General features: G+C 33.7%; 1 protein-coding gene across 1 annotated transcript in view; it reads left to right on the plus strand.

Moving 5' to 3' along the window:
* The window catches only part of LOC145263125 (ATP-dependent RNA helicase DHX8-like), a 75,823-nt gene that overhangs the window by 5,987 nt on the left and 54,971 nt on the right, over window positions 1–14,865 (plus strand). The window contains exons 2-4 of the mRNA XM_080120064.1: window positions 499–584; window positions 8,651–8,824; window positions 10,039–10,163. Of these exons, the coding sequence (XP_079976190.1) occupies window positions 499–584; window positions 8,651–8,824; window positions 10,039–10,163 (385 nt within the window). The remainder of the gene's footprint in view (window positions 1–498; window positions 585–8,650; window positions 8,825–10,038; window positions 10,164–14,865) is intronic.

The following is a 14,865-nucleotide window of genomic DNA, read 5'->3' on the forward strand; positions in this document are numbered from 1 at the left end:
GGAGTTTGAAGGAAGAATTCTTAGGTAGGGTGTTATTGATGGATATCGATGATTGGAGAGGCGTCTTGTAATTGTTAAAGGGGAGCTGCTTAGTCTTACTAGCGTATAATGTTACAATCCATTTATGGCCCCATCCACTACGATCTGGAGGTCATTTTCTAAAGATTCAACCATTGTCTTAGATTTGTGTACATCCATTCTTCCTTCATGCATGTTATAGAGCATTGTATCATCAGCAAATATACCTATTTAAGACAATATTATTCGGGAGGTCGTTTATGAATATCAGGAATAATAGTGGTCCAAGATCAACCCCTGAGACACTCCTGCATTAATGTTATGCTGTTTTGTTAGTGCGTAATAACCCTGTTTATCCAACTATTTTTATCATAAATCATTTGAATAATATATTTTTAAATATTGTTTTGTTCTTTAAATGTCCATAATTTTCATATTTAAGATTTCTCAATAGTTCTATTTTTTTTTTTTCTTTTTCAGCTGAATTTGTTATTTTCTTGGCAGATAAAAATGATACGTTTGAAAAGTATAAAGCGGCTCTGATAGAAAATGGTGCAGAATTTTCTGTAAGTAAATTAACAAGCATAGAAATTGGTGGGGCGAATATTCATAAATTGTCTCTACAGACATGATAAAAATGAAGACATTAAATAATGATTATGGGTAGACATTTTTTTCTTTTTTAGAATTTGTAGAATCTATTTTTAATTTGTAAAAATTGGAACTGTGTCATTGAAGTCAGTCAACAAATTCATTTGCTTCTGGTGCTGGAGTCGTAGTATGCACCTTTTTCCCTTCCACGGAGTTATGATATGCACCTTTTTATCCTCCACGGGGCCGTGGCGTGCGCCTTTTTATCCTCCACGGGGCCGTGGCATGCGCCTTTTTATCCTCCACGGGGCCGTGGCGTGCGCCTTTTTATCCTCCACGGGGCCGTGGCGTGCGCCTTTTTATCCTCCACGGGGCCGTGGCGTGCGCCTTTTTATCCTCCACGGGGTCGTGGCGTGCGCCTTTTTATCCTCCACAGAGTCGTGGCGTGCGCCTTTTTATCCTCCACGGTGTCGTGGCGTGCGCCTTTTTATCCTCCACGGAGTCGTGGCGTGCGCCTTTTTATCCTCCACGGAGTCGTGGCGTGCGCCTTTTTATCCTCCACGGAGTCGTGGCGTGCGCCTTTTTATCCTCCACGGGGTCGTGGCGTGCGCCTTTTTATCCTCCACGGGGTCGTGGCGTGCGCCTTTTTATCCTCCACGGGGTCGTGGCGTGCGCCTTTTTATCCTCCACGGGGTCGTGGCGTGCGCCTCTTTATCCTCCACGGGGTCGTGGCGTGCGCCTCTTTATCCTCCACGGGGTCGTGGCGTGCGCCTCTTTATCCTCCTCCACGGGGTCGTGGCGTGCGCCTCTTTATCCTCCTCCACGGGGTCGTGGCGTGCGCCTCTTTATCCTCCTCCACGGGGTCGTGGCGTGCGCCTCTTTATCCTCCTCCACGGGGTCGTGGCGTGCGCCTCTTTATCCTCCTCCACGGGGTCGTGGCGTGCGCCTCTTTATCCTCCTCCACGGGGTCGTGGCGTGCGCCTCTTTATCCTCCTCCACGGGGTCGTGGCGTGCGCCTCTTTATCCTCCTCCACGGGGTCGTGGCGTGCGCCTCTTTATCCTCCTCCACGGGGTCGTGGCGTGCGCCTCTTTATCCTCCTCCACGGGGTCGTGGCGTGCGCCTCTTTATCCTCCACGGGGTCGTGGCGTGCGCCTCTTTATCCTCCCCCATGGAATTGTGGCGTGCACCTTTTCCCCTTCCCCATGGAGTCGTGATGTGCACCTTTTTCCCTCCCTAACGGAGCTGGAATCATGGTGTTCTCAAGATGTGGACCAAAGGTTAAATTTTTGAATGCGTAAACATTACGGTTGTTTTCTTGCGATACAGTACAAGCCATCTATTAATGTTTTCAATCCTGGATTCTTAAATTATAAATGGAAATGCAACAAATACGTTATTTAATTTTTTATCTTTTGGTGGTAAAATGTAAAGGAGATTTTGATAAAATATGAAAATTGAAATAATGAGGAGTTTAAAATGGATGTGTTTAAACAAAAATCCTGTTTGTATTGGTGGTGTGTTCAAATTGGAAAAAAAAAAAAAAAATTAAAATTTTAAGTAAATTTAATTTTTTTTTAAAAAACATCTGGAACAGAATAAAGATTAGAAAAAGGCAATAAAAAAAATTAAAACATAGAATCACAAGTAAATAATAATCACAAGTCATCTATATAATATTCCGCTTGTTCCTTTCTTAATTAGTCTGTACATTATGCTTTGAAAAAGGCTAAATACAAATTTTTAAGGCCAGATTCATAAAATTTGGCTTTAAAATGACCAATCTGGCAACACTGGCCAAGTATATGAGAGGGATGTCTGTTTGAGGAACTTTTAGTAATTTTGACGTGCAGCGGTCCTTCGCCAAAGAAAGAAGTCAGTGAAACATAATGTAAAAAAAAAAAAAAATAGAACATTTGAAAAAAAAAACATTGTCGGCCAAGAGGTGAATGAATAAATTGAAGATTGTTTTTTACAATGTGATTTTATTATTTGTATTGAACTATGTAGCACGATATTATTTTCTGAGTATTTATTACTATTAATTTATCTCATTTTTTATATTTAAATTGCAATGGACAATATTTTCATAGAAATATTAATAAACTCATATTTCCTGCATGTTATTGGTTTTCCTGTCCTAATTTTTTGCGCTAGTCAGAAAAATATCAGCTTTATCAAAACATATTTGTTGATTAAATATATTTCTCATTCCGTGGAATTTCCACGGGTCCTACATATAAATAATGTCTTAACGAATAAAAAGTGTGCATCTGGTTTACAATTTTAAGTACTGGTGCAAAATATGAGCATGCTATTTTTTTAAATAGGATTTTCAGTTCTTGTCCAGAATTTCTCCTTTTATTTAAAAACAAAAATAAGGAAAAAAATCTGTATAATGTATGTACTCATGACAAAATGAAAAATATCATGTTCCAAAAATCATGTAAATTCATCAATTTTATTTTTAAATAAGAAAATCAAATGTAATGAGTAACTGAAGAATGTTTATCTTATATGCCATTTTGAAAAAAAAAAATTAAAAACAAAGGAAGATAACAATAATTCAAAACTTGCAAGATTTATATCGTTAATGCCTATAATTTCCCATTAATCTAATATATAAACGGCTATATGTCTGTCTGTCTGTCAGTCAGTCTTCATATTTTCAAACTCTATCTCCTTCGAAACTAGAAGTTACTAGAGTAGCGGCGCTAGGAGACTCAAATGATTGGATTTTTTATGGACTGTTCTTTTATGGGCCTTTAGCCGATTAAAATAGTTTTTAAGGGGGTCAAAAATTGGTCAAAATTGAAAAAAAAATAGTTTTGTGCATTCATCTTAGTATATTTTTAATTTTTAATCATTTATATGCCTGTCAGATTGGTAAATACGGACAAATTAAAATATCATATTCAAGTGTATTTTACGCCCGGGCTGACCCCCCCCCTATCCCCTGGCACTAGTCATTTAAAAATGATTTTCTTTATAAAAAATTAAATGATTTGATCGATTTTACATGATTTTTTGGGAATATATTTTCGTCTTGTCATGAGTACATGCATAGTACTAAATTTTTTTAAATTTTTTAATTCTGGACAAGAACTGCAATTTTGTGAGAAATATTGCTCATGGAATGTGAGGACTAAAGGATAAAATAAAAGAAGCTGGAGTTACGAGGTTGTCGAAAGTAAACCCAAGATCTACTCTCTTGGATTTAGTGTATTGTTTTCTTGGTACTAGTGCACTTATTGATCCGTGCTGAAATAATATTATTATTTAAAAAGCCATTCTTAACATGGGGAGGGGAGGGTGTTTTGTACCTATTCTGTCCTTTAACCTTACAATTGAATAAAAAAAAAAACTTTAATTAAACTTGGAAATACGATTAAAAAAAAATAGCGCGGATCAGTAAGTGCATTAGCACCATTTTCTTTTTTGTATTATTTGGATTCATCGGACTACTGTTCTCATCTTGAGTGGGATTTTCACGTTTCGGTTGATGTAATCTCCGACCTTCATCAGGTGTATCTTGTCGAACTCGGGAATTTGGATGGAATTTGGAGCGGAACCCTATATTTACTTCACATGGGGTGATGTGGGGCATACTCTTGTTCCGTCAGCCAAGACTGGATAGAGGTCCTAAATAATTTGCTATTGTATTTTTTGGTTGCTCACACTGAGAATTGAACCTTTAACCTTCAGGCGAATATCACTTTTTATGATTGATTTTTCCAAGTACTCTAACCACTGCGCCACAGGTCCTTGCGGACAATTCTAGTATGAATTTTAGGAGCCATAAACCTATTTTTATTTCTAGTTTTAAGTATCACTATTTATTAATAATTATTACTATATATTAACATATATCTATCTCTCTATATATATACTAGCAAAAGTACCCGTCGTTGACTGGGTTCAAAAACAGCCTACAGAAAATGGACTCTGATTTATGAAAGTATGATAGATTATGAAAAGGAAGGGCTGTAAAGAGATAGCTTCGAATTTGTGGGTATCCAAACCAAAGCAAAATATGATGAAAGTAAAAATAAAATAGATAAACCTCATAATTTATTATACTAGCAATACACATGAAAAAATTGAAATAGCTTAAAATATTTCAATATTGGTATACATAGAAAGAGCTTGATGAGCTAAGAAAGAATCTTTTTAAATTTTAAAAATCTGATTAAAATTAAGGAAGTTATGACTATTTTTGTGCCTCACACGTTTGGATATTTTCCCCTCTTTAAGACCATATGCGTTTTGTCAAATTTTTTTACAATACTTTTTCAGTAAAAATGTCATATCTTTGTTAAAACACAAGTTTAAGCAATGAAATTTACCATCTAAGTGTATTTTTGTGCAAGGAATCAGAATATACAACTGAAAATCTCCAAAAGTTCATGGTTTCCAAATAATCTGCAGTAAATGTGCATAAATATGCTGCAATTCCTTAAAAATGCCATGTATCCATAAACAGAAAAGAAGTTGGAGAACTCAAAGTTGAATTGTAATGTGCTTTATGTACAAAAAACTTAAATCTAAACATAAGACCATTTAAAAATGAATATATTACAATATTTCTTTGGTATTATTGTAGATTAACACCTTCTGTTTAACCCCACCCAACCTCTTCTGACCACTCCTCCAAAATGTGATTCTTCCTTTTTAGGCAATTATGTATGAAATGCCATGAAAAACGTTAATGAAAGATAAACAAATTATTTTAGAATTTAATGTAAAATAATTTCCCATTACAGGTCATTCTAGCGTTTTAGGGCAGTTAACTGGTTTTGTTTTCTATGGGAGATAAATCCTGTATGTGTTTTGTTTTGTTTTAAGAGTTTCTATGCAATGAGAATATGGAGAGGGTTGCCATTCAGACTTTGAATTAATTGTAGGGCTAAGGAAAATTATGTGTGAATATACTGAAGACTTGACAGAAACAAAAACAATATTAGAGGGAGGGAGGGGGCGGTTAGTTTCACAAAAATTTAATTTCAAATAAATATCTTACAAAAAGGTGTGTGTGTGCGCACGTTCGTTCGAGTGTTCGGCAGGTAAATAAGTCAGCAAATGTTATATTTAGTTTTAATTTAATAAGAAACTGCGTTACGAAATTTCGAAGAAAATTCCATAAATTTGTTGATTTCTGTTTTCGAGGTTGAAGGTGTTTATTCTATGGGCCGTTTATACTACGCTGGTGGTAAAAATACCTTTCGCTTAATAAGTAGAAAAAAAATAATGGGATTTACTGCACACATAGATTCGAAAAAGTTATCAAAAAGAAAATACATAACAAATAAATGTTATCAAAAACAAGATAAGTTACTTTTCTACCTAACTGGATATGTTTTTAGTGTTTTTATTTAATGTAACATGTTTATTCAGCTCAAAAAACATACAGTGTTTACTGATGTATTGGAAAGTTAAAAATGGTGGCCGACTATCTCTTTCACACGGTAAGTTTGGGAAAATGAGTTAAAAATAAAAAAACTAGACAAAATACTGTTAAAAACCTGCCGAATATATATCCGCCTATGTCACGGTAACATATATTGAGCGAGTTTCTAACATTATTTTGTCTGTTTTTTTTTTTTTTATTTATAGTTCATTTTCCCAAACTTACCGCCTCAAAGAGAGAGTCGTCCGCCATTTTAAATTTTCGAATACATCGATAAACACTGTTTTTTGAGCTGAATAAACATGTTACATTAAATATAAACACTAAAAACATATCCAGTTAGGTAGAAAAGTAACTTATCTTGCCTTTGATAACATTTATTTGTTTTGTGACAACTTTTTCAAATCTATGTGTACAGTAATACAAACAAGATTTTCATACATCTTTTGATTTTGAAAAAAAAAACATTTGTGGCTGTTCGCTGTAAAACATTGTTTTAATTCACTGTTCAAAACTAATGCAATGAATAAAAGTGCATGCAAGCTATATATCTACAAAAGTTTATTTTGTTTTTTAACCATGTTTTTAAATTTGACCAGAAATGTGAGAAATAGTAATGGATTCATAATGCTGAATTCATTGGGATTGTTGTTATTATACATTCTGAAAACCGAATAATTCTAAACCAATGTTATTCTGATAACAAAATAGCTCTAATTAAACATATCAGAACATTTATATTCATATTTTCATGTTTTTCTTAATTCATTCGTGAATAAAAATTAAAGAACGCTTGTTGTTTATACTGTGCTATGACTAATACTACAACTGCTGCTCCTGCTGCTAAATTAATTTGATCAAACTCGAGAAATAGAAACATTTTTTTTTTCCGGTAGGTCCTTTTAAATTATTATCAATTACTGCGGTTCTACTCAACATATAATAATACTTTTAATTGATAAAGATAGTAAAAAGAATGATTTATTTACTAGTGGGTGTCCGATGAATTTTTTTTTTCAAAATGTTTGATACTCATCATATTAAAGTCTTATTTTTAACACAACAAAAAAAGAAATGGTGAAAAATATTTCTGATACTTGACAGTATTAAGATTAACACCTCTTCTGATTGGTTCCCAAATTTCATAACGAAATTCTTCATACAATCATGGTACGGGCCTTTAGAAAACAGAGGGGGTCATTACAAAACCTTACCGAAAACGCCATTTTATGACGTTCACATTTTTATCACTTTATTTGCTTAAAACTCTTAAAATATATAATGTACATTCATATTTATTAATTCATTTGAAAGTATATTCATTTCCGAACAAAACAATAGTAATTTGAAGACTTGAAGTGCTTTGGTTTGAAAAATATGGCTATTTTAGTAGAACTGCCTTGAAATCTGTGATTATCCAAAGCGTTTTTTTCGTCGGTGTGTATTACTAATTATACCATACCTGTTCACACTAAAACACTTATCACAATATTCTCTGGATCTAAACAAAAAAAACCTTGTTAAACTTTGTGACATATTTCCATTCTATGGAGGTCAGGTGCGAACGAACACCCCATAATTTCATTATACCATATTTCTTCAAACTGAAACATAATTATCAAAGTATACTTATGGAGATAGATATGAAAAGTCTTTATTAAAGTTTGTGCTTATTTCCATTCTATGGAGGCCAGGCGCGAACGCAGACCCCACAATTTTATTATACCATCCCTATTTAAGTTAAAACATACTTATCAAAGTATTCTTATGTACATCTATATCAAAAACACTTTTAAACGTTTTTTTTTTTTTTAAATTTTTTAATTTATTTCCATACTTTGTGGACCAGGCGCGAATGCAGACCCCACAATTTTAATAAACCACCGTTCTGCGAAATCAAACATACCCATTCCTGTGTCTCGATACATCTTCTATCATTACATGTAATCAGTTTTTTTAAAATAGTCAACCATATAGGAGCCTATTCATGACCAGACACACACACACACAGACATTCAGCTTTATATTATCGATTAATGTTTTTACTTATTACTTGTGTATATTTTCTATTGTTTATAATTACTGGTTCCCATATCGTATTAAATTCTATACTAGGTCTACTTAGTAGTTGGTTATTCCCCAGCATATGTGCTGCTTCTTTCAGTCATCTTACTCTCTACCGTTCCTCTCTGTCTATAATTTTTACTTCGTCCCATAATGGTGGATGGTTTTCCTTTTCCTTCCAGATATGATCAGCTATACCTGACTTTTCAGTCTCTCCACGTACTATGGTCTTTTGATGTTCTTTCGAAGCTTGTGAAAATCACACTCAAGATGAGAACAGTAATCCAATGAATCCAAATAATATGAATAACCAATCTTCATCTCAAAAATTTAGAAATGTTTTCTTTCTGTTTTGAAATTCATGATGAGAAATTAAAAAAAAAATTTTTTTTGTTTACGTGAAAAAATATATTCAAGAAATAAAACTTTTGATTATAGTTAAAATTATGTACACTAAAAAGGGAAAGAATTACTAATCAAAATGTCCGACGCGAATAACATTTCAGGAATGTAGCAAAAAACATTAAATCGATAAAAATATTAACTTATTTATTTTGATCTTTTGTGTCTAGGATTCTCTGGTTGCAAACTTGCTTCGCCTGATCCAGAAAATGAAGCCGAAAACAAAACCCATCAGTGGATCGACCAAGCAGGAAAGCAAAGAAAACTTGTCGACAGTGAAAGATCCGGATCTGAATAAGAAATTATTTCCAGGACTTGCTTTACCAGATGATCCAAAAGTTCGGGTATGGACATTTAAAAAACAAAAAATTTTTTTCTCTTCTAGTCTTATGAAAGGAAAAAATTAAAATTAAAAAATGAATTATTTGAATCATTAATAATCTCCATCCCTCATGTATCTCTTACTCTCTCTCTCTTAACTTTATATATATATATATATAAAGTTAAGATTTCTTATCGTTGAGCACTTTCAGTTGAATTAAAGTCGGTCAATTTAGCTCTTATGCATAGATCATCGTATAACGATAGGATCACTTTCTGACTGACGTAATGAACATTTAAAATGTTTAAAATTCAACGCTATTTCACGCGGTTAATGGTAGCCGAATGGATACGGTCTCCGCTAATCGAGCCAGAGATGTCTCGTGGTGCGGGGTTCAAATCGTTCGGCTGGTGTTAATCGTGATACCCTGCACTGAAGAATCCCGAAAGGATGAAACACTAGTGTCTAGGTATTTAATTATTATAGTAAAAAATAATTATATATATATATATATATATATATATATATATATATATATATATATATCTTCTCTCTCTCTCTCTCTCAGAGGAATGGTCTCTACCAAACTCCTTTGTCAATTTTTGGTCTACAGACTTAAAACTTGATATATAGAGGATTTGGACTTGAGCGATCTCTTGGACAGATCATATTGAAAAATTGGAAAAAAATCGTCAATTTTGTGTAGCAATGCAGTTTTGCTTGAAGTGTGGATGTGTGTGTGTGGGGGGGGGTCACCTTTCACCATCGGGTTTGCAAACCATGCATGTGGCAACTGTTGTTTTGTTCTTTAATTTTAAAAAGCTAAATTTGGAACGTGATAACATGTGTCCTCGTGGTCTCATCACTTACTAACTTAAGTTATGTGAGTTCGCACCCAGCACAGCATTTTTTTTCTTTTTTCTTTTTTTTGCTTACAAAATTTTGTTTTCATTTCTGGTTGATGGCACCCAAGTCCTATTTTTTTTCTTTGTCTTTTTAATGACCAATTTTTTAAAAATTAAAATAACATATTTTAGTGGATTTTATGACCTGGCAACGCCGGGCATCCCCCACAAAAAATCGGAAAAGTAGTTGCAATTATGTTTTGCGATATTTATGCCATCTTTTTTGATGTTTTGATTATAATAAATATATATAATAACAGACATTTTGAAAAACATCATCATTCTCAGAGTTTTTTTTTATTTTTCTGAAACCTTTTCTGTTCATCTGCAGGTGATGTTGGATGCTGACTATGAAAAGAATGAAGACAAGAAAGTTGCAAATGAAATGATGGGTGAATTAGAAGCTCTTTTTGGGAAGCCTCCTCCCGAAGACTCCAAAGAAGAAAAATCTTCCAGGTACGATTTGTTTTTGTTATTTAAAGTTATTATTTATCCGTTATTTGTTTTCCTTCTGTTGTTGTATTAAGAACAAGTTTAAGAAAAGGTAAATCTGCAGTTCATTTTGTTTTTGAATGCTTTAGACGAGTACTTCTTGGTCTGAGTCTTTTCAGTTCTTATTTAGGATTTGACTTATAAAAAGAGATAAAATACTGACAAACCTTGATATATGTACCTGTTACGGAACGAAGGTGGCATATTCCAAAAATCACGTAAATTGATAAAGTTTTTTATTTATTTATTTTTTTAAATCAGAAAATCAAATTTTATAACAAGCAAGACAGGAGAGCTGAAAGCCACCATGTTTTTTAGAATATGTTAAATCTTGAGGACGCACAACTCAATTCAGCCACCAAGATTTACAGATGATGCTATGACTACCCAAAAATCATTAATCACTAAAAAATCGTAAAATTTGGTTTTCTCAATTAAAAAAAAAAATACTTGATTAATTTACGTGATTTTTAGAATATGATATATTTATTCTGTGATAAGTATATGCCACATAAAGATTTTTCTGCATTTTTTATTATTATTAAGTGTAACTTTAAATTGTCTGATCTATTCCTTGCTTCCTTTGTTCCAGCTTGTGTAACTAGATGGTCTAGAGGTCTTCATCAATTCGCTGTTTTAATATCTCATTGTAATACAGCTTCCTGTTCCAGTAGCTTCTTTCCAGGAACTGCAAGGTTGTTAATCTCTCTTCCTGCTGTTTTCCTCCTACCAGTAGTCTGGGTCTTTTCAAGACTAAGGCCAATAGGCACTTCATATCTTTACAATAATCATCTTTCATTCTTGTTTGCTGCTTTCATCAAATGGCTTTTCCCAAACGACTTATTTTGTACTAAAATCCTAATTGATGTCATTTTCTTGAATACAGTTAGGGATTATTTAAAGCAAAGATAAGCACAAATTTAACCATATTGTAAATTCACACTTGTCCGTTCGTCTGTCCGCACTTTTCTCAATAACTACGCCTTGGAATTTTTTAAAATTTTGCACAAACATTAAATATGATATGAGTAAAAACGTAACAGAACAACAGATTTTCCAGGCAAACTCCGGTTGCCCCTCTAGAGGTGCCTTTCAGGTTAAAATGGCTAAAATTGACACTTTTGTGCTTATTAAAAAAATTGGTGCCTTAGATTTTTATAAAACTTACTGAAAAGTTATAACTAACTGAGTTCTATATAATTTTGTTTGTCTATACTTCACGATAACTCTTGGGTGTGCTCCAGGGGCTCTTTTAGGGCTAATAAAAACACTCCATTTTTTGGGACTATTTTACCATATTTGTCCAAAATTTTCTACGTATGTCTATTTAGCAGTTTTGCATGGTGCTGAACTAAAATTGAAATATCTTACAGCCTTGAGAACTTTTGGGGATAGATGAGGGGGGGGTACAAATGATGAATTTAATCATTTCTTTTTTTTTTTTGCAAGGTGCAGAACTCAAATTTACATATATTAGGGCCTAAAACTGCACCGTTCATTTTCACCAGGATTTGACGTCCCCTGGGGACATTTGGGGCTAAGTAGAAGAGGCGGGAATGCTGAACTTAGTCATTTTTTTTATGCCTCGTTCACTGTGTGCTCACGGGGGACCATGCATGCTTCACTTGGTCTGGTATCAATTTAGCATAAAGCACTCTTTCTAAATTATGACATTTTGCCTGATTTAACGGACAAAAAATACTAATTATGAGCATACGGGAGATTAATATGACTGTGCATTAAACTTAATACTTAGTTTGCTGCACTTTATCAAGGCAAAGGTTCATACAAAATTTTAGCCAGATCGGACCGGTTGTTTTTGAGAAAGTGGAACAGATAGACAAAGAGAAATATAATGCAGTAGAACCCTGGGATATGGCATTAAAAATTAGTAACAAAATACAATACAGTACATAATACACATCTATATGTATAAAGTAGTAGTGTTCGTGTGTGTGTGTGTGTTTGTCTGCGTGTACAATTGCCAATGATCAAAGAAATATAAAGGCCATATGTGTGTACACCTCTCCTGGTCAAGAAATATTAACACCAATGATAGGATACTTCTGTCAAAGGAGACATATTTTATACATAATTTCTACATATAGCATTCTTCAAACCACATCTACATTGATTGTTACGGTCAGTAGCATATCACATTAAATTAAATCTATTTAAATTATTAGCTCGATGATATTACTTATTCGACATAATAGCTTCGTTTCAACTGTACTAATTAAAAAAAAAATTAATTATTTAGTTTATTTTCATTTCAATTTATATTTGATTTAACTTATTTTATCTGAAATCTGAAACCGTTTAATTTTCAAACCAGAAAACTAAAGGGGAAATAACTGTGATAGTTTAATTGAAAAATTGTTTTAAATGGAGCACGTTATTAAATATTTTCTGTAATAGATTTGTTTTCATTTCGAAATATTCTTCTAAGCTGAATTATTATTTTTATTTTTAATTCGAAGGAATTTTTTTTCGCTTATTCTTACTTTTTAAGTAACTTTTTTTTATTTGTTGGAGAAAAATAATTAGAACTAATGTCCTCATTTACTTGCTTCCGCATGAGGGCAGAGTTAGTCAGACGCAGGGCCAATTTTCCATGTGAGCAAAATCCATCATCCGATACATTATCTGCTTCTTTTTTTTGTTTGTTTATAAAATTTAATCGGTGTTGCCCAGGATTTATTGTAATAATTATACCATAGTGTATTTAATTGCCTGCGAAACAGATTTTCTTTATAATTTTAATCTTAAATTATAATGGTAAATTTTTACGACGTGACCCAGCGTCGTTTAACCCCTAAAAAAAATTAAGACCTACTTTTTGGGGGCCTAATATATTTAAGCAGTCTTTATAAATAATATGAAAGAAGAAATTTTGAAGAAAAAGAAAATTAACATTTTAGCATGAGGGATCACTTTTATATATAAATTTAACGTAAAATGAGCACCCACTTTTTGGCCACAACGCGTTCAACGAGACATGTCATCTCTAGCATTTTTTCAAGTTTGGTGATCGAAGGGAGGGGGCAAAATATTATTTTTTTTGCGATCGCACGGGCATTCGCTGCTATTTTTATTGAAACAAAAGTTGTAATGATTTATTTTTAATTATTGTTTTGGGGGCGGGGGAGTTTTCTTTCCACTGCTCAATATCTGGAGAATAGTTTCTTCTCTTTGTAGCCCTTCTGCCGAAATATCTGGTGGAGAAGGTATCACATACTTCTTTTTTTTGGGCGATTACATTTACATGTTTTTATCCGTTCTTTTATTTTTGTTGTGGGGGTATCCACGTTGCCCATGATGAAAATGATTAGTATACTGGTGTGTTTCAAACGGAACTTCATGTCAACCCAGGCAACGCTGGGTACCCATGCTAGTAATGTATATAATCAAATAACGTTATAAATAACACCATAAGGTGGGGCAAATACAGTAACCAGGGGTCAGAAAAACATTGTAGTCCACATCGTAACCTGAAAAAAATGTATCCTTGAGCCACCGTATCTTGGGGTTCTACTGTATAGATGAGACTTTTTAGCCAGTTAAAAATGGGTAAAAGTTATATTTCATAGATTTTAGAATGAGTGCTTTATGCTAAATTTCCAGAGTAAATGTGGTATTCTGGTGACTAGTCTCTATTAATCTCTAACTGTGCATCAAACAGATACCATAATAGTTAGTTCTATACAGCTTATCATTACAAAGGTCCATACAAACTTTCAGCCAGGTTATGTAGTTTCTAAGAAAAAGTGGAATGGACAGACAGACAGAATAAGAGAAATCTATAATATAAATCTCACGTGTCTGTTTAAATGTATGCATGTATGTATGTATTGCAATTAGGAAGGGAAGACTTTTCTGATTCATGATTAAAAGTAAATTTGTATATTTATAAATATATATATATATTCCTTTAATCTTCTCTCCAAAAAGGGGAGGAAGAAAAAGAGGGAACAGGAGAGGAAAGAAAGAGAAATGGGGAGCCAGTTGTATGTATGTATGCATGTCTAAAACTTTTGACAGAGGCAACGGATTTTCACGAGATTGGTATCATTTTGAAGCTCGACCCTTCGGACAACAAATATCGAAAAATTTGCCAAAAACATTAATTCCTTCATCCTGAACTGGGCACTTTTCTACAGCCTTAGTTAATTTCTGCTATGCTTTGCAACCCAGTTGATTTATTAGTCAGTGTAATACATTAGGCCAAGATGTGTATGTGAGCAATTACCATGGCACTATGTTTTTTGTTCCTCTTCCTTACTTTCTACCCCTAATTCTCAATTCTCCCCTCCTTGTAACATAGTGTGTATGAGAAAATCAGCAGTAGCCATAGAATAGCTGACTAGTGAAAATATTAGCAGCAGAAGCCGTCTTAGCACATATGCAAATTAAGCAAGTATGCACGTGCTGACGTCATGGGAAGGAGTAGAAAGAAAAGGCAGTAAAAAAGGGCGGCACGTGGAGAAGTAAAGTGCGTATTGGGGAAGATGGACGTGAAAACTAGGGCGAGAAAATATTAGCTATGGCTGGCATGAGGTGGCGGGAGATTGTACAAAAAATGCAGTCTTCCAGCTTTTTTTCTTTTTTTAATCGTAGCATCTTCCAGCTATTTTTCTTTTTTTTTTTTTTGTTCAATCATGACATC

Source organism: Euprymna scolopes, chromosome 38 (assembly GCF_053919585.1).
Source record: "Euprymna scolopes isolate OS-2025 chromosome 38, ASM5391958v1, whole genome shotgun sequence".
NCBI classification, from domain to species: domain Eukaryota; kingdom Metazoa; phylum Mollusca; class Cephalopoda; order Sepiida; family Sepiolidae; genus Euprymna; species Euprymna scolopes.